We start from the raw sequence: 24,802 nt of genomic DNA, 5'->3' as shown, positions 1-24,802 counted from the left end.
GCAGATTTAGCTCTGGAGGCAGCCATCCCCAAATTAGCTACCTCTGCTTTCCACAGTGACATCCTAACACCATAAAGAGTCCCCGAAACACTTACCTATCTTCTCAGGATCAGTTATACCAACTGTCAAATCAAACTGGTCCTCCTGTTCTTCTTCCTCCAGCTTTTTAAACAAAAGACAAATTATGAGAGTTGATACAAAAAAGGCATCCTGTATTAACTTTATATATAGCAACAGAGTAACAGATAGATGTATCCTTTTAGGCATCAGTGTTTAGCTCTGTCCATTCCCAACAATCTCAGTGACCCCACTCCCACAGTTTTATATTAGCTCTCAGGTCTCTGTTACACCTGGCCCCTTAAAACCTTAGCTTGATGACAATAATTACTAGATTGGAAAACTTGCTCCTTCAGACAAAGGGAGTGAGGAGAGACTGCATCCCTGACAACGGGAGCTTCTGTCACTAAATACCATCAGTGACCATTTAAAGTCTGAGCTGTCCTCTGGGCAACAGATGCTCTGCCCAAGAACAAACCTTCACCGGATTCTGGCTGTCCATTAACCAAAAAGATTTCCTTAAAGAGTCACAAATATTTTCTCAAGGTTCATACCCAACCGAGATCCAGACTGGCAGCACACAATCTGGAAAAATCCAAAAGCAACAAGGCCACTAGCACAGATTCTCACCTCCTCATAGCTTGGCTGGGGCTTAGAAGAATGTGCAGCTTCCTGTGGAGAAGGAGAAATGAGCGTTTTGGCCGGCACCCTCTTCTGATTATTTTGTGTGCTGTCCAGGGAAAGCTCCACTGTGGCATCTAACAACAGTTGATATTTTAAAATGAAGGTCAGTAACAGCTCTTTGAAGCCAAGTGATAGTTGTGTAGGCGAAGAAACTTACAAAAACAAGAGCAAGCACCTTCAGTACCAGGAGTCACGACATTTGGACCTGGGCACAGGGGAGCACGGCAAGAGAAGTGTGCTAACACAGGCTAAGTAGAGCAGCCTCTTTCTTTCCAAACAGAACTACTTGGCTGCCCTCTACTAAAATTTAGGTAAGAACTAGAGATCAAACAAAAAGACTGCACAGCCAGAATAAGTGTGGCAATTAATTTTACTCTTGGGGGTATTTCTTTAGAACCTTATACAAATCCTATTTATTCTTGTTATAACTGTAAAAAAGCAAAAGCTTGATCATTTGCTTTTTTTTTTTTTAAATATTTATTTAAAACGTAGCATTAGAGAGAGACAGACAGAGAGAGATAGAGATAGAAAGATCTTCCATCTTCTGGTTCACTCTCCAAATGGCTGGAACTGGGCCAGGCCAAAGTTAAGAGTCTGGAACTCCATCTGGGTCTCTTGTGTGGGTAGCAGGGGCCGAAGTACTCTGGCCATCTTCCATCCTCCACTGCCTGGGCCCATTTGCAGGGAGCTGGATTGGAAGTGGTACAGCTGGGGAATCTGAACCAGTGCTCATATGGAATGCAGTATAACTTTCCAATAAACTTGGGAAAGGATACTATTTGCCACATCTGAGAATAGCACTGTTATTTTAGCACAGTTTAAGAATTGTTCATGGGCTGGGCACAGTGGCACAGTGGGTTAAGCCACCGTGTACAGTGCTGGCATCCCATATGAGCTCAGTTTCGTATCCCGGCTGCTCCACTTCTGATCCAGCTCTCTGGTAATATACCTAAAGCAGCCGAGGATGGTCCAAGTGCTTGGGCCCCTGCACCCGTGTGGGTGCTCCTGGCTCCTGGCCCTGGTGGTTGTGGCCATTTAGGGAGTAAACCAGTGGATGGAAGATCTCTCTCCTCTCTCTTGCTTTATCTCTGACTTTCAAATACATAAATAAATCTTTAAGAAAAAAAAAAGAACTATACACAATTATGGTTTAAATTTCCTAGCAAAGACTAAATTATATTTAATATAGACTATCCAAGTAGGGAAAAGAAGACATACATAATGTATGAAAGTCTTTCTAACCAAAGTAGTTTAGAAAGAAAGCACTTTAAACTTGGAGCAATGGAGCTAGAAGTTCTAAAGCTAAGTTCAATTTTCTTCCTTTCCGTAAAGAAAAAAAGTATCTATTTGGATTTGGCCTCAGTAGGTATTTAAATTTAGTCTTAGGAAATTCAATGAAAGCTGTTTCTTTTTTTCTATATTTTCATTTGGAGCTGAAAGAAGACCAGAGATGGGACCTGTAATAATCAAGTCCTAGCTCAATGTTCTACACATTGAAGGTGCTGACAAGGCTGCCCCAAGCTGTTAGAAATGGAATCTAATCACCACCAGGAAACGTAGAGAACTGGTGATACAATCTGACCCTGGTGTGGGGGTATAAAGCAAAAGAAGCAGCATTCATAATCAATAAGTTAGGTTACTATGAGCCTGAAACAAGCAAGGAGCTAAAGTATGTACAGGATATTCCCATCCTACAGGTCTCACAAAAATAGTTAATAAATCCATATGGAAATGAAACAGGAGGTACTACTCATTTAAAACCTTTTGCAGGGCTTTTGTGGTATAGCAGGTTAAGCCTCCACTTGTACCACTAGCATCCCATGTGGTTGCCAGTTCGAGACCTGGCTGCTCTATTTCCAATCCAGCTCTCAGCTAATGAGCCTGGGAAAGCAGCAGAAGATGGCCCAAGTGTTTGGGTCCCCTGCAACCACATGGGAGACCTGGAAGAAGCTCTGGGCTCCTGGCTTCAGCCTGGCCCAGCCCCAGCCATTGTGGCCATTTGGGGAATGAATCAGCGGATGGATGGAAGATCTCTCTTTGTCTGTCTGTCTGTCTCTCTCTCTCGCCTCCTGTCTCTGTAACTCTGCCTTTCAAATAAATAAAAAATAAATCTTTAAAAAAAATTTGCTTATTAGAGTGCTACTGAAAGCCTTTTGAAGGTCTGTGCATTTTTTCTTTTCTTTTTTTTTTTTTTTTGACAGGCAGAGTTAGACAGTGAGAGTGAGAGTGAGAGAGAGAGTGAGAGTGAGAGAGAGAGAGAGAGAGAGAGAGAGAGAGAAAGGTCTTCCTTTTTCCGTTGGTTCACCCCTCAATGGCTGCTGCGGCCGGTGCACCACGCTGATCCAAAGCCAGGAGCCAGGTGCTTCTCCTGGTCTCCCATGGGGTGCAGGGCCCAAGCACTTGGGCCATCCTCCACTGCACTCCCGGGCCACAGCAGAGAGCTGGCCTGGAAGAGGGAAAACCGGGACAGAATCCGGCGCCCCGACCGGGACTAGAACCCGGTGTGCCTGCGCTGCAGGCGGAGGATTAGCCTATTGAGCCACGGTGCCGGCCGCTTTGTATTTCTTAAAAATATTCATTTGAAAGGCAGACTGACAGAGAGCAAGTGAGAGAGAGATGGAGGGAGAGGAAGGGCAAGGGCGGGGGGTGGGAATCTTTGATTTGCTATTTCACTTCCCAAATGGCCACAATGGCTAGTGCTAGGCCAGGCAGAAGCCAGATGCCTAGAATTCCATTTGGGTCTTCCACATGGGTGGCAAGGGCCCAAGTAATTGGACCATTATCCACTGTCTTCTCAGGAACACTAGCAGAAAACTAGATCAGAAGCAGACTACCTGGGACTCGAACTGGCACTCTGACATGGCATGCTGGTGTCACAAGTAGTAGCTTAAACCACAGCACCAACGCTGGTCCATGCGCATTTTATACTGTTATTCATCTGCCAAAACTTACATTAAAAACATGCTTTTTCTTTGAATAACTGATAAGAGTAACGGAAAAGTCTGTGGAGCTGGCATCCCATGTGGGCACTGATGCTAGTAACAGCTGCTCACTTCCAATCCAGCTCCCTGCTAAAGCACCTGGGTAGCAGCAGAGGATGACTGAAGCGCCTGGTCCCTGTACCCATGTGGGAGACCTGGAAGTAGCTCCTGGCTATTGGCTTCAGACTGGCCCAGCTCCGGCCCTTGAGGCCATTTGGGGAGTGAACCAACAGATGGAAGACTTCTCTCTGTCTCTCTTTCTGAATTCTGCCTCTCAAATAAATAAATCTTTAAAAATAAAAGAACGTGGTTCTAAAAATGGAGCCATCTTTTCAAAATTTGGACTTGAAACCTTTGATTTGGTCTTCAATCTCCATTCTCTTATGGAGTTTCAACTTGATCCCAAGTGGAACAAATCTGAGAGTGGGGTAATTTTTTATTTCATTTTATCTGAGAGAGAGATCTTCTATCTGCTGGTTCATTTTCCAAATGCTCACAAGACAAAGCTATGCCAGCCTAGAATTCCATCTGCTATGTGGGTGGCAGGTACTCAACTACTTGGGCCATCATTTGCTGCTGCCCACAATGTATATTAGCAGGAAGATGGACTAGAAGCAGAGTAGCCTGCACTCTGATATGGAATGTGGGCATCCCAAGTGGAGGCTTAGCCACTGCACTACCTGCTTGCTTTTTAATCCCAATATTTAGACACTTGTCATAGCCAACCACTAACACCAGATTTTGGTGATTTCTCTTTTCAGTTTTCTTCTTCCTTTTCCTAGTTCTATCACCTTATATTCAGTCTTTGCCATTTCCTTCTTGAAGTCATTTGTGACTGCCATCTAAAAAAGTCTCCACTTTTAATTGTCCACTGCAATTTATTTAATAAAAGAATTTCACTAGGTCAATCTTCCTAAAATATTACTTTGTCCTGTCATGTTCCTTATGCAAAACTGCCAGTGGTTCTAAATTAGCATTAGGATGAAAAGTCAGACTCTAATTTTTGATGCCCAAAGTCTTCCCAGACCTATTCTCAAACTAAATTCCCAGTTTTCTATTCTGTTGCTTCTCTAAGAATGTCTTGCCTTGGCCCACAAGTTTATCAACTATCTCTCAAACACATTTTATGTGTCTGTCCAACCGTTTGGACCCATTTTCCTTTCCTTCTATATAAATCCTGCTTCTTTCAGGAAGTCTTCCAGTAGCACCACAGACCAGAGTTTTTCAGTGTTAACATTACTGACACTTTGGGCTGAACACTTCTTTTCTGAGGGTCTGTCTTGTGTATTCAGTGTGTTAAATAGCATCCATAGCCTCTATATACCACAAACAGCAGCACTTCCAGCTGTGACACCCAAAAATGTCTCCAACCATTGCCAGGTGTCTGTTAGGGGAGAGGAACCATCCCCTATTGAGAACAGGGCAGCTGCCTGAACAAAGAATGATCCAGTGACAAATGGTAGTAGGGCAGAAGTTGAGAAACCCTGCTCTATACTAGTGCTTTTCAAATTGTAGGTTGTGGCTTGCTGGGGGATTGAGAAATGAATTCAGTGCATTTCAAAGAGCATTAAAAAGGGGGAAATAATAGAACATTTCAGATTTTATTAGAAGTAATAAGGGCAAATCACTTAAAACCTTTCCGTTTTGCACATATTTTGGATTATGACACTTCTTACTATCAGTCTTGGTCATAAAAGTCTAAAGCCACTGCCTTAGCGCATCCTCCTGTGAGCTCCTGGGACAGTATTTCTTTCATTCCTCTGACCACGTTTCTATTATTGACAGAGTCTGTTCACCTCACATAACTGTCTGCTTATGTCTGACTTCCTAAACCTCTAAGAATCTGGACAGCAGAGCCTGGATTTCACATGTTTTGGAATTCTCCACAATAGTCTCTTACATAAAGGTATCTTCCCCAAACCTTTTTCTTTCTTTTTTGTTTTTGACTTTTACTCAGAAACTTAACAAAGCCATTTAAAAGATTCTTAGTATAAATTCTGAGTCCACACTTGCCTGCAAAGAGATCCTGTGGTTCTTGGTCTTGTTCCTCATGGATCCCATTTTCTTTGGAGCCGTTGTTGATGGGAAGAATGGATGTGATTCTCTTTGGAGAATGGGGCTTATTCTGGAAACAATGAGACATATTGAATAAAGCAGTACCATTAAAACCAAACCCAACTTGCCTAGACAGTAACTTTGAATAGATACCTCAGCCACTCCTGCAGGTGTTTAGGGAAAAACAGGATTGTTAGTTCAATACGCAGCCAATCATTATTAGTAATGTAAGTGCTGCTCTAGTGATCACAGAGCTAACACAAGCACACACATTTTAGGGTTAATGTCTAACACCACAACCTTGCTGAAATGCCCTTCCCCAAAGCACGCGATATCAATGTGGGTATGTGTACACCCAGATAATTTTCAAAAGAACCTGTCCAAACCATTTCTCCTTTTCAGCTGATGACCTTTATCTTTCAAATGCTGATGGGGCACATCCTAGTGACACCACACTGGAGTCCAGAATCCAAGGTCTGACCCTGGTTTACGTTGTGGCATTGGCTAAACTGTCGACTGAAGCCTTGTAGTATAGATATTACCAACCCACATGACACTGGGTTAGTACATAACACTTTAATGCTGTTTCTAAATATAACGTATCTTTTCATTGTGAACTCAGACACAAATTTCAACTGCACCCTGTGTCAGGCTAGGAGAACAAAGACCAGTCATGCTTAGCCTAGTGAGCACATGGTGAAAATACAGTCAGTCCGTGGCCTTTACTAAAAGCTCAGTGATCAGCCACCAGCAAGGCTGGGGTGGGTCCCCAGACCGGTACCAGAATGAACAAAGCCAGATTGTGCAGAACATGAAGAGAAGGCTGGGAATTTGGCTTCAAAAGCCTTTGTGTAAATTGCAGGGTTTTGAAGTCAGACCCTAAGGCCAAATCAGTTAAAAGACCTGATTTAAGAAAGCTTTTATGAAACATTTCCTTAACAAATCTGAGGGAGTTTGTTCCCCAGAGAAGACCTTTTCTGACTCAATACAACAAAAGAAATGACAGATCCATTTGGGTACTCTCAATTTGTCATGCAAAACAGCTATATCCCAATATTGGGTTCATCAGCATGAAAGACACTCTTACCAATACTTAGAAAAGGGCTTGCTTCAAAAATTATATGGAGGCCGGCGTTGTGATATAGTGGGTGCAGGTTTGAGTTTCAGTTGCTCTACTTCTGATCCAGCTCCCTGCTAATGCACCTGGGAAAGTAGCAGAAGATGGCCCAAGTACATGGGTCCCTGCACCCACATAGAAGACCAAGAAGTCCCTGGCTCCTGGCTTCGGTCTGGCCCATCCCTGGCCATTGCAGCATTTGGGGAGTGAAAGAGCAGATGGATGATCTCTTGCTCTCTGTCTCTGTCAGTATGTTTTTCACGTAGATGAAAATAAAGAAATAAATAATTAAGTTACTCTTGTTGCAAAATAATTTTGAATTCTCTGCATAGTTTTTTTTTTTTTTTTTTTTTAAGATTTATTTATTTGAAAGGCAGAGAGAGAGAGAGAGAGGGATGGACAGACAGACAGGTCTTCCATCTGCTGATTCACTTCCCAAATGGCCTCAATGGCTGGAGCTGGGCTGATCTGAAGCCAGGAGCCAGGAGTTTCTTCTGGGTCTCCCATGTGGGTGCAGGGGCCCAAGGACTTGGGCCATCTTCTACTGCTTTCCCAGGCCATAGCAGAGAGCTAGATCGGAAGTGAGGCAGCCGGGACTTGAACGGCACCCATATGAGATGCTGGCACTGCAGGCAGCGGCTTTTATCTGCTAAGCAACAGTGCCGGCCTCTGTGATATCCATCTTTTTTTTTTTTGACAGGCAGAGTAGACAGTGAGAAAGAGAGACACAGAGAGAAAGGTCTTCCTTTTCCATTGGTTCACCCCCCAATGGCCGCCGCGGCTGGTGCACCACGCTGATCCGAAGCCAGGAGCCAGGTACTTCTCCTGGTCTCCCATGGGGTGCAGGGCCCAAGTACTTGGGCCATCCTCCACTGCACTCCCGGGCCACAGCAGAGAGCTGGACTGGAAGAGGAGCAACAGGGACAGAATCCAGCGGCCCGACCGGGACTAGAACCTGGTGTGCCGGCGCCACAGGCGGAGGATTAGCCAAGTGAGCTGTGGCGCCGGCCTGTGATAGTCATCTTAACATTTGCTTATTCAGAGGGAATAGCTTCTTAAGCAAAATTATTGGACATAAAATTTGCAAAGACTGTTAAGCTGCCTTCCAGAAAGACCACAAATTTATACACCTTCTAGCACTGTATGAGGGTGCTATAACCACAGCAATAGTAACCATTCTTAAAAAAAGAAGTGACTGGCCAGCGCCGTGGCTCAGTAGGCTAATCCTCCGCCTGCGGCGCCAGCACAACGGGTTCTAGTCCCGGTCGGGGCGCCGGATTCTGTCCCGGTTTTCCCTCTTCCAGGCCAGCTCTCTGCTGTGGCCAGGGAGTGCAGTGGAGGATGGCTCAAGTCCTTGGGCCCTGCACCCCATGGGAGACCAGGAAAAGCACCTGGCTCCTGGCTCCTGCCATCGGATCAGCGCAGTGCGCCGGCCGCAGTGCACCGGCCGCGGCGGCCATTGGAGGGTGAACCAACGGCAAAGGAAGACCTTTCTCTCTGTCTCTCTCTCTCACTGTCCACTCTGCCTGTCAAAAAAAAAAAATTAAAAAAAAATTAAAAAAAAAAAGTGACTAGGTTGACTGGGAAAAATCTGTTTCAGCAAGTTTACTGAACATCTGAACCTCTGTGATTTGTTCTGACGTGCTTCGCTATTTCCTATGCTAAGTTAGCACTACCTAGTTAAGTGCGCACTCTTCTTAGACAGTGTGTTAATCCTATCTCTGGCATATTGTACAGCACCCCTCCCAGCTTCGTCTTTCTTCATATTTGTTTTATTTTTGTCCTTAACAAACTTACTTTTAGTTGATCTGGATTGGCCTTGGACAAACTAAGCTTCTTTCTTTTGGTTGAACAATCCCCAGCACACAGCTGGCCACTGAGACATATGAATATTGTCAATTTTTACTTAAAATTAGATAAAAAAAAAACACCACTGAGCAGAAGTACTTTTAAAGACAGAATAAATGGACTCATACTCATGGCATCCCATATTCACACAGGGATGTTAACAGAAAACAAGTCTCTCATGAAACTATAGTCAAACAATAGCTTGTCATCAAGACACATATCCTGAGCATTAAAAGAGCACACTGCATATGCTATGTCTAAAGTTAAAAGGCTAATTTTAAACGGTATTAGGTATAATTCATATTAGAAAGCTAACTTTGGATCAACAACTAAAATTTAAGAATTAACTTATTTTGGGGGAAGAAAAAGACACTTTGATTACACTAAACCTTGCTTTATAATTTCTATTTTATTGTATTAAAGATTTACTGGGACCGGCACTGTGGCGCAGTGGGTTAAAGCTGCGGCCTGCAGTGCCAGTATCCCATATGGGCGCCAGTTCATGTCCTGGCTGCTCTGCTTCCGATCCAGCTCTCTGCTATGGCCTGGGAAAGCAGTGGAGGATGGCCCAAGTCCTTGGGTCCCTCTACCCGTGTGGGAGACCCGAAGGAAGCTCCTGGCTCCTGGCTTTGGATCAGCTCAACTCTGCCCGTTGTGGTCATTTGGGGAGTGAACAAGTGGACGGAAGACCTTTCTCTCTCTCTCTCTGGCTCTACCTCTCTCTCTAACTCTTTCAAATAAATAAAATAAATCTTAAAAAATTTACTTATGCATTTGAAAGGCAAATTAGCAGAGGGGATGGGAGAGGGAAAGATATCTTGCATTTGCTGGTTCTCTCCCCAAATGCCTGTACCAGCTAAGGCTGAGCCAGCAGAAGTCTGGAGCCAGGAACTCCGTAGAGGTCACCCACATGGGTGGCAGGGACTCAAGTATTCAGGCCATCTTCTGTTGTAGTAGCCTTCTTGGGTGTATCAGCACGAAACTGGATTGGAAGTGGAGCAGCTGAGGATTCCAGTGCTCTGATATGGGATGCACTGTTGCAGGCAGCAGCTTAACCCGCTGAGCCCAATAATCTATATTTTTAAAAACTTCTTAGTTGTCAGGAAGTCCCATAACTATCCATTTGTTTGAAAGGGGCTAAATTTCCAAGCAACAGATAAAAGACTTTTTTTTGTGGTAAAAACACTGTGGTGTAGAAGATAAGGTAAAAAGAAGTGCTCTGCCTACTTCCCTTACTCTTTTTATATAACAAAAGCAATTATTCATTTATTCTTTTAGCTGACAGAAGCCTAGCAAGGGTGTCCAATACTTGCCTCCCTCTTCTGGCTGTTAGCTAGCAGGTGGTTCCACCGATAAGCCCGTTTAACAGCTCAAGTGCTTCTGTTTATCATATCATACAAACACTAATCCACAGAGAGGTACTCGGAAGCAAGAGAGCACCTTTGTTAAGAGCAAACGGGTATTTCTTGACAATTACCAGCCTCAAACTACAAGGCTCAGTGAAGGACAGATGAGGGCTTGCTGCTGCTATGAGCTGACACAGCCATTTGGTACTGAAAAGTACCACTGGGATTCCAGTTAACTTCCCCTTGGGTTAACCAGCTGTGATTCTTCTTGTGTTGCTTAACTGCTCTTGGCTCCATTTAGAATCTGTGCATTATATTCAAGGGACCGCAAAAGGGTAGGTATTGTTAGAGTTCTCCATTGTAGTTAGAGGTCAAATTCAAATTAAATGCTAAGGGAATACTGCTTCTAAAGGACAAGAGTACTCATTTTTTTAGGGAAAACCAGTATACTTTAATAAGTAGTGTGATCACAATAACAGTAACAAGGCAAAGACAACTAGGAATAAGTCAACCCCAAACGCTATCCCCAGATGATAAAGGGCAGCCATGCAGTCTTTAAAGATTACCCTGGTGGGCCTCGGCATGAGGCTGCTCTTTTTCCACTTTTCTATGGAGAAAGGAGCAAAGTGAGACAGTGCATTAGTTTTCCACTGCTGCTAAAACAGTCACAAGTTGAACAGTTTAAATAACTGCACATTTATTATCTTCTGTCCCTACAGAAGTCCAACACAATCTGTTTCCTTCCTGGCTTTTGAGTTATTCCTTGACTCATCATGGCCTCTTCCTCCACCTCAAAGCCAGCACCATCCCATCTCTGTGTGTCTTTCTTCCAGTCATTTCCATAATCTTTCTTACATTTTTAAGGATCCTGGCAATGATACTGGCTTCATTTAGATAATCCAGGATAATGTCCCTATCTTAAGGCCAGCTGATGAGTGATCTTAATGCCCCTTTGCCACATAACCTAATATATCCCTTAGTTCTGGGATTAAGACATGAACATTGTTGAGGAGAAGCGGGGAGCATTATTCTGCCTACCACAGGCAGAGACTCCTCTATCAGCACTGTTTCAAAAATGATCCGGAGGCACTGCAAGCACCTGTGCTTAGGAGAGTGGACATTCAGGAATACAGGACATCTTACTCTAAACTGAGTGAATAACTGATTAATATATTCCAGCATTCTCTCCTCTCATAGCTTAACAAGTCAAACTAGATGTTTTTATCTCAGGATCCATGAGCCACAGAATCCAGGCAATGGTCCATATACTCAGATGGGAATAAAATTACAATTCTATTGTCACAAACTTTTAAAAAAAAAAGATGTATTTATTTATCTATTTGAAAGGCAGAGCAATAGCGAGAGGAAGGGTGGGAAGGAAACAGAGACAGAGACAGAGAGAGCAAGAAAGCTGTCTTCCATCCACTGGTTCACTCTCCAAATGGCTGCAATAGCCAAGGCTAGGCTAGGGTGAAGTCAGAGCCAGGAACTCCACCCATGTCTCTCACACGGGTGGCAGAGGCTCAGCTACTTGGGTCATCTTCCTCCAGGTCCTAGATCTTATTACTTAAAGTTTTAAAAACATGGTATAAATATAAAATTGTTTTAGTGTGGTGATAAATGTATTGCAACATAATTAGTTTCCCATGTAATCTTATGTATTATTAAACATTGCTCTCAGACTGGGTCCATGCAAAAAGCTGAAGAACTTCTGGGCTGGAAAGTAGAGGGACTAATGAAAATGGAGGAGGGGGCTGGAAGGTGAGGAAAATGTGCCTGAAGCTGACCACTGAGTGAGTTAAGGCAAACCATGAGCAGGCCATCAGAGACCTCATACTAAAAGGGCATACCAGAGTGACCAAAATTCAGCTACATTCTACTGAATCCCCTGGTGTTATTTCTGTTGGTTTGAGACTCAAACTAACAGAACTTAGAGGGGCCCAGAAAATTGCAGAGGGGCCAGAGTATTAATAAGTAGATTATATTCTAAATTGAAAAAGTAAACCCAGTTCAAAACTGCTCTGAAAGCAGAATGAAGCCCCAGCTGTCCATTTGACTAAGCAAAAGAACAAGCCAGAAAAAGTTGAGCAACAGGCTTTTCCTGGAGATGAGACACTTATGGCTACTTGCTCCAGCAATTACCAACTACCCATGATTTATTTATGCCACAAGTTACTTAAGAATGCTGAGGAGCTCGGAGGGCCAAGGGAGAGAAATTACAGTGTTCTGTTTTCTCTCTTCCTTCCCAACATAACCAACTGCAAATGGCTGACATCAGAGCTGCCTGGACATCTGAGTAAGCAAAGAGGCACCAACTCCTCACAGAAACCAGAAGTCCAAATGTAATCTTTGCTTTTTCTCTCACAGTTCCAAATTCTAATTTTTTAAAAAGATTTTATTTATCTATTTGAGAGGTAGAGTTACAGAGAAAGAGAGAAAGGTCTTCCATCTGCTGGTTAACTCCCCAAATGGCCACAATAGCCAGAGCTGGGCCTATGCAAAGCCAGATGCGCACGCAGGTAAATGGGCCCAAGCATTTGGGCCATCTTCCACTGCTTTCTCAGGCCATAGCAGAGAGCTGGATTGGAAGTGGAGCAGCTGGGACATGAACTGGCATCCATGTGGGATGCTGGAGCCACAAGTGGAGGCTTAACCTACTATGCCACAGCACTGCCCCCCTCCCCCAAATTCTAATTTTAAATACACTTTAAGTTGGGCTCTTATTAATCATCTTTAAAAATCTTCTCCCCAGGGCTGGCATTGTGGCACAATGGGTTAAGCTGCCACCTGTGGCACTAGCATCCCATATTGGAGTGTTCAAGTCTTGGCTGTTCCACCTCCTTTCCTGCTGCCTGCTAATGAACCTGGGAAAGCAGCAGAAGACGGCCCAGGCACTTGGGTCCTGCCACTCGTGTGGGAGACCAGCATGGAATTCTAGGCTCTGGGCTTCAACCTGCCCCAGCCCTGGCTGTTGCAGCCATTTTGGGGAGTAAACCAGCAGATGGCATATCTCTCTCCCTTTCTATCACTCTGCCTTTCAAGTAAGTAAATAAATCTTCAAAGAAAGCCTTTCCCTTCCTTTAAAAGTGCTTTATAACCATGTTTAGTTACATTTCCCCCATAATTCTTTTTTTAAAAAGATTTTATTTATTTGAGAGGTACAGTTACAGACAGAGGGAGAGAGAGAAAGGTCTTCCATCTGCTAGTTCACTCCCCAAATGGCCACAATAGTTGGAGCTGTGATCTGAAGCCAGGAGCTTCTTCCAGGTCTCCCACGTGGGTGCAGAGGCCCAAGAACTTGCGCCATCTTCTGCTTTCCCAGGCCATAGCAGAGAGCTGGATAGGAAGAGCAGCAGCCAGGACTAGAACCAGTGCCCATATGGGATGCTGGTGCCACAGGTGGAAGATTAACCTACTGTACCGCAGTGCCAGCCCCCCATAATTATTTTTTTAAGATTACTTATTTATTTGAAAGGCAGAGTTACAGAGAAGGAGGCAGAGACAGAGAAATCTTCCATTTGCTGGTTCACTCCCCCAAATGGCTGCAATGGCCACAGCTAGGCCAGACTGGAGCCAGGAGCCTCTTGTGGGTCTCCCACATGGGTGCAGGGGCCCAAGAATTTGGACCATCTTCTGTTACTTTCCCAGGCACATTAGCAGGGAGCTGGATTGGAAGTAGAGTGGCTGTGTCTCCAACTGGCACCCATATGGGATACTGGTATTGCAGGAGGTAGCTTAACCCACTATGATACCACAATGCTGGCCCCTTCCTCTATAATTCTAATAGGTTAACTTCTAGAATTCATTGATAAATAAATCAATGAGTCAGTCTATGGACTTCAGCAAAAACTAAATGTGTTAGAAGTAAGACCTGTTTACTATTTGAGCAGCACACTAAAACAAGTCTTTGGATATAATCCTTGCCACTGGCCCTTACAAGCTTTTATTTATTCAAAAGGCAGAGTGACAGAGTGGGAGAGACAGAGAGACAGACAGAGAGAGATCTTCTATCTGCTGGATGAGTCCCTAAATGCCTACATCAGATAGGGGTGGGCCAAGCAGAAACTTGGAGCTGAGAACTCCAAGTTTCAGATATGGCTGGCAGGAATCCAAGTACTTGGGCCATCAAGTACTGCTAATGCCCTGTGATCAGAAGGCTGGATCAGAAGTGGAGTAGCTGGGACTCTAAGTGGTATTCCAATCCGAGATGTGGGCATCCCAAGCAGTGGCTTACCTGCTGCATTACAATGTCTGCTCCACCACTGACATGTTCAAGAAAAATCTTATCAGAAAGTGAAATTTCAACTTTTTACTTTTAAAAAATTTGTTTATTTGAAAGGTAGACAGAGACAGAGGGATTTCTCATTTGCTGGTTCAATCCCAAAATGCCTGAAATAGCTGGGGCTGGGCCAGGTTGAAGCCAGGAAGTCAATCTAGGTCTCTTATGTGGGTGACAGGAACCCAACAACTTGAGCCATCACTTTCTGCCTCCCAGGGTACACATTAGCAGGAAGTTGGCTGGGAAGTGCAGCTTCAAATTGAACCTGGGGACTCCCAAGTGGTAACTTAAAACTGGCACACCAAATGTCCAACAACTGCCTCTGAAATTTCAACTTCTGATCTTTTGACCAGATTTAAACAACTGATGTGATGTTAGTTCCAAAACCAAATATGAAGCAATCTGCCCATAGAAAATACTACACCCTAGAGAGAAACTTACTTGTAACTACTTACTAATATTAATTGTGGATAAATAAACAAACTAAGCAAAATCTCTGCCAATTTGTAGATTCACTTTCTGGTCTCATTAAGACCAGAGGAAGGCTACCTAGTCTCAAGGAATTTATTATGGACAGGTTACAGCTCTGGAAACAATGACCATGCATGTATAACAGAACAGAAAACTATTATAGTTAAACTATTAATCGCCTTTTGGTTTTAAATAAAACCACAAAATTCTGTACATATTCACAGAAGTTATTCTTCAAGCATTCAAAAGGAAATAAACTGGTTTTAAAAAGAGCTGAGGTAGGGGCTGGCACTGTGATGTAGCAGGTTAAGCTGCCACCTGCGATGCTGGCATCCCCAATGGGTGTGGGTTTGATTCTCAGCTGTTCCACTTTGATCCAGCTCCCCGCTAACATGCCTGGGAAAACAGCTGAAGATGGCCCAAATTCTTGGGCCCCTGAATCCATGTGGGAGACTTGGATTAAGTTCCTGGCCCCTGGCTTCAGCCCTGGCTCAGCCCTGGCCATTATGGCCATCTCGGGAATGAGCCAGTGGATGGAAGATATCTCTCTCTCTGTGTCTCTCTCAATCTCTCTCTCTCCCTTTCTCTCTGTAACTCTGCCTTTCAAATGAGTAAACCTTCAAAAAAAAAAAAAAAGAAAAAAAAAAAAAGAGCTGAGGTAGGATATGTGACATAGCAGGTAAAGCCGCAGCCTGCAACGCTGCCATCCCATATGGGTGCCAGTTAATCTCCTAGTTGCTCCACTTCCCGTCCAGCTCCCTGCCAATGACTTGGGAAAAACAGAAGATGGCCCAAGTGTTTGGGCTCCTGCCACCCACCCACGTCTGAGACCCAGGGTTCCTGGCTTTGGCCTGACCCAGCGCTGGCTGTGGCAGTCATCTGGGGAGTGAACCAGCAGAAGAAAAATCTCTCTCTCTGAAACTCTTCCAAAATAAATAAACAAATCTTAAAAAAAAGTTAAAACTGGAACTACCACATGACCCAGCAATCCCACTACTGATATACACCCTAAAGAGCTGGAAGCAGACTGAAGAGATATCCGCACAACATGTTCACAGCAGCTCTCTTCGCAACAGCTAAGAGGCAGAAGTGACCCAAGTGTCCACTGGCAGATGAATGGATTAAAAATGGTGTACATATGACTGCTATTCAGCCTTAAAAACAGGAATGCAGTACTAATACATGCAACAACATGGATAACCTTGAGGACATCACATGTACTGAGTGAAAACAGCATGTCACAAAAAGGCAAATACTGCATGATTCCACTTACATGAAATAGCTAAAGTAGTTCAATCCATAAAAAGGGAAAGTCAAAATGGTGATTACTAGGGGAGAGGTGGGGGGAAGGGAAGTTGTCACTTAATGTGTATAAGGTTTCAGATTTACATGATGAAAAAGCTCTAAAGGTCTGTTTCACAACAATGTAAAAAAAAAAAAAAGATTTATTTATTTGAACGGCAGAGTGAGAGAGAGAGAAAGGTATCTCCTTTCTGCTTGACCACTCCCTACATCAGGCCAAACCAAGAATCTAGAACTCCATCCAGGTCTCCTATGTGAGTGCAGGGGCCCAAGCACTTGGGTCATCATCTGCTACTTTCCCTGATGCATTAGCAGGGAGTTGCATCACATGTGGGGCAGCTGGGACTCAAACCAGCACTCACAGGCAGCAGCTTAACTCTGAGCCACAATGCTAGCCCCATTTAAATATACTTAACACCATGAACAGTACACTTAAAGAGAATTAGTAAACTTTTTACTTTTAAAAATTATTTTTTAGGGCCTGTGTGGTGGTATGGCAGGTTAACGCAGCTGCCTACGATGCCAACATTCCACATAGGTGCCATTTTGCTCTACTTTCAATCTAGCTCCCTGCTAATGGCCTGGGAAAAGCAGTGGAAGGTAGCCCAGTTGTCTGGGCCCCCTGTCACCCAAGTGGGAGACCCAGATTAAGCTCCTGACTCTGACCTGGTCTGATGCTAGCCATTGCGGCTATCTAGGGAATGAATCAGTGGATAGAAGATAGATCTCTGACTTTCAAAATAAATAAATAAAACTTAAAAAAATTTTGATTGTACATATTTGTGAGGTATACTATTAAAAATCAAAACATATTCAATGGGTGATAATCTAATCATCTTAGCATTTCACCTCCTAAAATGCCAAAAAAAATTTGACTTAAGTGTGTTTTCACCATAATTTAAAAAAAAAGTTTATTTCTTTTCCCCAGAATGATTAGATTTAGATCTAGAGCCGGATTCTATAAAGACATGTCCTCTGTGTCTAAATGCTAACATGTGACTTTAAAAATACATACCTTTTATCACGTTTTTTTAAAAAAGTTTTATTTATTTATTTGGAAGGCAGAGTGATAGAGAGAGAGAAAGGCAGACAGAGAGAAAGTGGTAACTTCCATCGGCTGATTCACTCACCAAATGCGCAGGGCTGGGCCAGGCAGACATCAGGAGTCCGAAACTCCATTCAGGTCTCCCAGGTGGGTAGCAGAGACTCAAGTACATGGGCCATTATTTGCTGCCTGCATTAGCAGGAAGCTGGACAGGAAGCAGAGTAGCTGGGACTCGAACCAGTGCCCCATATGGGATGTGGGCACCCCAAGCAGAGGCTTAACCCACTGTGCCATGACGCCTGCCAAACTAATACAGAACTTATATTTACATTAACTCTCTGCAGACTGTAAAACAACTGTCCATTAGGAGCCAGCTGCTATCCAAGCCTTTTAAATACCAATAAAAGTAAGTTATACTGCCCATTAAAGACCAATAAACATAAGTAAATGGTTCTTTAGTAGTCAAGGACAAACAATTTAACATATAACTTTTCCAGTCCTCTGCTATTTCTTCTTTATTCTATCTCATTTTCCTCATCCTTTTTTTTTTTTTTTTAAGTTTCTTATTTGAAAGTCAGAGAGAGACAGGGAGACACAGAGACAGATCTTCCGCTCACTGATTCACTCCCTAGATGGCCACCAATGGACGTGGCTGGGCTAGGCTGGAGCCAGGAGCCAGAAGCTTCACCTGGGTTTTCCACTTGGGTGGCAGGGACCCAAATTCTTGAGCCATCTTCCACTCCTTTTCCCAGGCCAGAATCAGGGAGCTGGATCAGAAGTGGAGCAGCCAGGACATGAACTGGAGCTAACATCACAGGTAGCAACTTTACCCCACCCCACTATATCACAATGCCGGGCCCCTCTTCACTCTTTTTCTACTCACTAGTTTTTTTTTTTTAAGATTTATTTATTTGAAAGAGTTACATAGAGAAGGAGAGACAGAGAGAGAGAGAAGTCTTCCATCCGCTGGTTCACTTCCTAATTGGCAGCAATGGCTGGAGCCGTGTCAATCCGAAGCCAAGAGCTTCTTCTGTGTCTCCCAAGTGGGTGCAGGGGCCCAAGCACTTGGGCCATCTTCTACTGCCCTCCCAGGTCATAGCAGAGAGCTGGATCAGAAGTGGAGCAGCTGGGACTCGAACCAGCGCCCATTTGGGATGCCGGCACTGCAGGCGGTGGCTTTACCCACTATGCCACAGTACCGGCCCCACTCACTAGAGGGTTTCAATTCAAGAACAAGAGTAATGGGAACAAATTGTAATTCGCCTAATATATCATCAAAAGAAGAAGTTGCCAGATTTGGCCAAAATCTGAACTGAGGAAATCATTTATGTTCCCCTCCTTCCCCTCAGCAAAAGAAGAGCCACCACAGTCCCTCCATTAATTTAGAGGGCAAATCTAACTGTGGTCCTGGCATGTTGCTAAAGAGGGATGGGCATCAGAGAACTGCAAAGGCAAATAAAATCATTTGCTTCAAGTCTAATCATTTGAGTTTAGAAGTTCACAAGATCAGTGAAGTCACATGAGGTATAAAAATATGCATACCATTTATTGTGTTTTGAAAATGGTGATTTTAAGAATTGGGAAAGCCAGAAGAATGGCTTCAATTCAGTCTCTCATTTTATTAAGGAGAAAAAGAATCCCATCCTAGAACTAAGAAAGTTGTAACATTTCTGGATTCAATTCGATGTCAAAGATTCAGAATAAGAGTTTTATACTTTTTTATTTATAGGCCCACAAAGCAAGAGGCAGAAAGGTCTTAAGCATTACGAATTAGATCTTCCACCAGCTAGTTTTGTCTTAACCGACTTCAGGGGCTGGCATTGTGGTGCAGTGGTTTAAGTCGCCGCAGGTTGGAGTCCCTGCTGTACCACTTTCAATCGGGCTCCCTGCAAATGTGCACGGGAAAGTAATGGAAGATAGCCCAAGTGTTTGGGCCCCCGCACCCACATGGGAGACCCGGATGAAACTCCTAGCTCATGGCTTCAGCCTGGCCCAGCCCTGGCTGTTGTGGCCATTTGGGGAGTGAACCAGCAGATGAGAAGATCTCTCCCCACACCACCCCCATTAACTCTGGCTTTCAAATAAATAAAATAAATCTTCAAAAAAAAGTGACTTCCGATTTGTTTTAATAATTCTTTTAATTCTAATCTCTTCCATTCAACTAACTGGTTTATAAATTCTGCAATGTATATATCACAGGCTGTTCTTGTGATTATAAATCAGATCACATTTTTACTTATTAACAAAGCCTTTGGGCTGGAAAAGAGAGCAGATGGGATGATTAAGAACAGCAGCTGTTGTACATCAATGTCCAGGAAACTGCATGCATACTGTAAATTAGTTTTAGATTTTACATGCTTCAGCTGCCCAATTCTTCAGTGCCCCCTCTTCACCTCCAACCAGCAACAAAATAGAACATGAAGATTAACTGAAATTATTACCATGCTACTGAAATCATTAAGGGCCCACTTTGATGGCTTTTAGCTAACCAAATCAATTTTATTACTAGTTTTGATAAATCCCATTATCCACTTTTTTGGGTGAATTAACTCTTCTAATCCATTAGATTTTGTGGGCTTTTTGATTCTTAGAATAATTACAGTTTACAAAACGCTCATCAACAAATACAGCTCAAGCCACCAAAACAGCAAGCACTCTGTAAGTGTTTCTCACATGGAAGGAATTGTCCTAAGTGCGCCACAAGTATTCTGACTGAGTATTCTGTGGCCCTGGGTGCCCCACCCCCCTTGCCGCGGATGGTCAAGTCCCTGCCTAATGTTTGTGCGGAACTTGAGCACATCCTCTCGTGTGCCTCAAGCCGTCCCTAGATTACTTCTACTATATAATGCAATGTAATCGCCAAGTGGCAGTTACTGTCTGGGGAATGATGACAAGGAAACAAAGCCTGTACATATTCACTGCAGACACAAGTTTTCTTTCTATTTCTTACCCATGGTGCACTGAATCTACAGAGGCAGAACCAATGGATACAGAAGGCCAACTGTGCTATCATTATTTACATTTTACAGTGGAGGTGACTACTTTGTCTAAGGTCAAGCTAGTGAGCAGAGCCTACATTCATTTACTCTTTTTTTTTTTTTTTTTTTTTGACAGGCAGAGTTAGACAGTGAGAGAGTGAGAGTGAGAGAGAGAGAGAGAGAGAAAGGTCTTCCTTCTGTTGGTTCACTCCCACAAATGGCCGCTACGGCCGACACGCTGTGCCGATCTGAAGCCAGGAGCCAGGTGCTTCCTCCTGGTCTCCCATGGGGTGCAGGGCCCAAGCACTTGGGCCATCCTCCACTGCCTTCCCAGGCCACAGCAGAGAGCTGGACTGGAAGAGGAGCAACAGGGACAGAACCGGCGCCCCAACCGGGACTTGAACCCGGGGTGCCGGTGCCTCAGGCAGAGGATTAGCCTAGTGAGCAGCTGCGCCGGCCCATTTACTTACTCTTAATTTGAGAATCAGAGCTCCCATATGCTGGTTCACTCCCCCAATGCTAAGCTGGACTCTGGGAACTCAAGCCAAGTTTCCCACATGGGTGGCAGGAACCCAATGACTTGAGCCATCACTGCTGCTTCCCGGGGTCTGCATTAGCAAGAAGCTGGAGGGAGGAGCCAGAAGTGGGTACGGAACCCAGGCACTCTGACATGGAATGTGGCATCTTAAGCATAAGGCTAAATGCCCACCCAGAGCCTAGATTTTAATCAGACTTTAAAGCTCATAATTTAATCTTCAATGTCGTTCCTTAAAATACAAGCTGCTGCAATCCCTCAATGTCTCCGGCTCACACCTCAAGCATTTATTGAAATACAGTTTGTATCTAATGGCTGATTAACGACAGGCACAGTTTCACAGTGAGGAATCTTGGAGGTCTTAGCTTCCTGAAGATGAGTATCAGGGCAGACAGTTCAAAAACTAGCTTACAGGTGGCACTTGAGTTCCTTAATAATTCAGTTTTCCTAGATCACATGTAAATACAAATAATTGTGCTTTCGGTGGTAAAAAGTCATTTCGACTCCCCTTCCTTGAGTTCCCTGAAAATTAGACAAAGGATTTTCACAATCTTACAACAGAGAGGTTTCACACCTCCATGAAGTAACCTAGAGGGATGCAAACATCACTGGACCCCCGGACTTTAGAGAACTCTAGAAAACCACTCTCAGCCCCTTTTTGGAAAACAACAACATTTGCCTATGTCACCTCAGGGCCTGAGTTTCTATTTCAGACACCCAGTCTGCATATCTATCATCCCAGCAGTTAGCAACAGTAGCTGTTCGGCCATGATTTATGGGAGAATTACTAAAGGAATATACTCAAGATTTATTTTAAACGGGATACAGAAAGCCGACTCTAAAAAGAGCAGTGAGAGTCATTTGTCAGAACAACAGGCACCAGTAGACAGTGTGCTATCGTTATATCAGCACCAGCAAGGACTTTATGAGCTGGGACGGAGGACTGCACTCACTAAATACCATACAGGTCAAATTCTAAAGATCGTCCAGGAAGAGATTCCAAAACAAAAAAGCAAAACCAAAAAACATAATCCTTTTTTTGACACAAATCGATGAGCCTCAAACTTTTTCAGACACGCGCCGCACAGAGAATGTCAAGCTGTTTGACTTAGTTACACACTGAGTAGCTACCAGAGGAGAAGCATCATCCGAGACGATCAATTCATGGACCCGGCGCTTCAGTTTACCAAGCTGGAATGAACTAAGTGGCGTGAGTCAGTGTTCTCGTAAAACAGCCCAAGACACCGCCAGCGGTTCCGTCACTCATCATCGGTTTCCACATTCCACGAATAAAGATTAGTTTTCTCAACACCTGACTTCTAGTGGGAGCTTCTTCGGGAAACACCATTTCCCCCTCGCGTTTCCAGATCTGCCCTCCCTGAGGTCCTCGGGCACCCGAAGGCATCCCACTAAGTGGGACGAGGCTTCCAGGTCTACGGACTCGCATCTCTCTCTCCACGGCTCCCTCCGGCCAACAGGGGAGCCGGCCCAACTTTTGGCTATCTCAGCCCCAGCAAGGGCCTTGGGTAATTCATCACCGCTAAGTTCTGGGCTGCCGCGGGGATCTGTGGGCGGGACGCGATCCTCCGCCACGCCAGAAGACGGCCCAAAGGCAGGGCTCAGCGCCAACGCAGAGTCCGGACCCACCAAGTCAGCCTGGGCCAAACAGCCCCCTGGGTCCGCGGGGTCACCACGGGGCAGAGCCAGAGGACGGCCTCGGCGGCGAGGCCACCACACCCCTCACGCCCCGGAGCCGGGGCGGCCAGGCCCCACCGCTCGGCCCCCACGCAGGGCCTCCGGGCCCGGAGGACCACACCGAGGCGAGGTCTCACCGGGCCCACACGGCCCGGCCTCCTCGCCCCCTCGCGGCGCCCCTCTTTTTTTCGGGGGGCTCCCTCCCGCCGGCTGCCCCCAAGGGTGCGAACTCACGGCCGCCGCGGCGCCGGTGAAAATGTCCTCCCCCTCGGTGTCGCTGTCCCCGGCCTCGGGTTCTGACCCCCCGGCGGCCCCTTCGGACTCCGACTCCAGGCCCGGGAAGGGTGGAGGGAGTCTCTCCGATGCGCTACAGCCGCCACCACCCGTCGCCATCTTCCTCCACCCGCGGCGGAAGCCGCAACAACAACTTTATAGAGAGATAGCGCCGCGAGCAAAGCGTTCCTGGGGGTACTGGGAGCTTGAGGGCCGCGGCGGACCCTGCGGGCCCGGCGGCGCGGGGGCGTGGGGGCGGGGCCCAGGGGCCGGGGGCGGGGCGAGCCGGGCCGTCGCCCGCCGCCCGCGAATCGGAGCCCTGCGCCGCGGCCCCGCGAGCTCCCCGGGGCGGGCCGAGGGGCAGAGAGGAGCAGTCAGGGGCTGCTCAGGTTCTCCGTGTTCCCTGCGATTGCTTTGTCTAACCGGCTTCTGAAGATTTCGGTTGAATAAAGGAGCCTTTAGTCTGTGACTAAAAATGTTTGAAAGCCTCTACATGCCACCTTTCCAGGCCAAGCACAGTTCCCCTCTCCAGAGATTCAAGAAATATTTTTGACTGAGGTCTCTGAACAGACAGCGGGAAAGTTTGACCACTTGTTCTTTGAACTACAGGGCGTTCATCCAAGAAATATGTACTGAGCATCTACCGTGTGCCTGGCAGCTTGCTGTGCGTTTGAGGTACAGAAATAAACAAGCTCCTGGCCCACCTACGGAGGTGCTTACAACCCATGAGACACAGACAGCCATGCAAATCAACAGTTCCACACGCTCAGCGCCCCAGCACGGTGAACAAGACCTCCAGTTCTGCTTGGGGAAGCGCGGAGGGTGAGCAAACCCCACCGAACTAGATTTGGTCGGGAAGAAGTGAGGCTTGTCTTCACTGCTGTGGAGTGAGCGGAGTGGAACAGATGGCAGGGGCGGTATCAACTGCTCAAACATTTTTTTCTAGGGTTTAAACTACTCAAGGACTGGTGAGTCTAAAGTCTAAATCAGGAGGCGGCTTTATGGCTCAGCGGGTACAGCTGCTCCTGCGATGCCGCTTATTATCCCATGTGGACACGGTCGGAGCTCGGGCTGTTCCGTTTCCCATCCAGCTCCCTGCTAACGTGTCTGGGAAAGCAGTGCAGGACGGCCCAAGTGCTTGGGCCGCTGCACCCATGTGCAAGACCTGGATGGAGTGCCAGGCTCCTGGCTTCGGCCTGGCACAGCCTGGCTGTTTTACTCCTGGCTTCGGCCTGGCCCAGCCCTGGCTGTGGTGGCCACTGGGGAGTGAACCAGCGGATCAAAGAGCTCCCCTCTTTCTGTAACTCAGCCTTTCAAATAAACAAATCTTATTTTAAAAAGCCTAAATCAACCAGATAAACAAGACAGGCATCTTAAAGACACATGGGGTATGTTAAAAGGGATAGTGCTGTAAGATAATCTGACTTTCTTCTCAACAGAGATGAAATTTATCACGAACTGACAAAAGGTTTACTTTGTTCCTAATGCAAATTCTTCAGCGTCAGAGGCTGGCTCCCTCACAGGGCTGCGAGAGGCTTCAGGGCAGGGGCCCTGTCCTATCTCGGCACCTACAGATCGCATCTGGCAAATTAAGTACCCAATTCATAGCTGAGATTTAACTGGAGGACGAGACGGATAAAATAACATCATCAACTATGTTAACGGCATCCATGACAACACGTACACCAGATGGCTTGAGACGTCCTTTTTAGCATAGCGAACTCCATTCTGTCACCGTGGGTGCAGGGAAAGTCCTCTTAGCTCTAAGTCGTCTTTGGAGGCGATTGGCAGAAATATTCAGCCCACAGTGATGAGCTGGGCTGGACTGAGTCCCTAGGAGGCGAGAAAACCAGAGATCCACCATGCCTAACTGTCCTTACTGGCCTCCCCGACATCCCATTTCACCGCAACCGGAAACCCGCTTCTGGCCTGATTAGGAAGAGACTGACTGGAAGCAGCTCCCTCCGAGAAGTAACTGTAAATAGTCTCCGTACTAGAAACCAAACTCTCCTTTCCTCTACCTCTTCAGGATTCATCTTTAGCTTTCTGTGGGCACTGATCAGGCGGTGGGTGACAGACCGTTACACGCCCACTCGGAGGAGGAAACTCCAAATCCCAGAATACTGTTCGCCGTAT

The 24,802-nt window shown here is 45.5% G+C and overlaps 1 protein-coding gene across 6 annotated transcripts in view; it reads right to left on the bottom strand.

Annotated features, from left to right (window-relative positions):
* The window catches only part of SNX1 (sorting nexin 1), a 44,797-nt gene extending 20,080 nt beyond the window's left edge, over nt 1–24,717 (bottom strand). The window contains exons 1-4 of one of the 6 annotated variants that reach the window (XM_017347970.3): nt 24,688–24,717; nt 5,736–5,847; nt 688–815; nt 96–162 (exon numbers count right to left, since the gene is read on the bottom strand). In XM_017347970.3, coding sequence (XP_017203459.2) covers nt 96–162; nt 688–815; nt 5,736–5,847; nt 24,688–24,702 — 322 coding nt within the window. In that variant the 5' untranslated portion in view covers nt 24,703–24,717. Of the gene's footprint in view, nt 1–95; nt 163–687; nt 816–5,731; nt 5,848–22,627; nt 22,969–24,350; nt 24,500–24,687 lie in introns of those variants that run through there. The other 5 variants (XM_070054365.1, XM_070054368.1, XM_002718154.5 and 2 more) reach the window with 5 other exon arrangements.
* Nucleotides 24,718–24,802: the final 85 nt, after the last annotated feature.

This window comes from Oryctolagus cuniculus, chromosome 12, assembly GCF_964237555.1.
Source record: "Oryctolagus cuniculus chromosome 12, mOryCun1.1, whole genome shotgun sequence".
Lineage (NCBI taxonomy): Eukaryota > Metazoa > Chordata > Mammalia > Lagomorpha > Leporidae > Oryctolagus > Oryctolagus cuniculus.
This window is presented reverse-complemented; position numbering and strand designations above follow the sequence as displayed.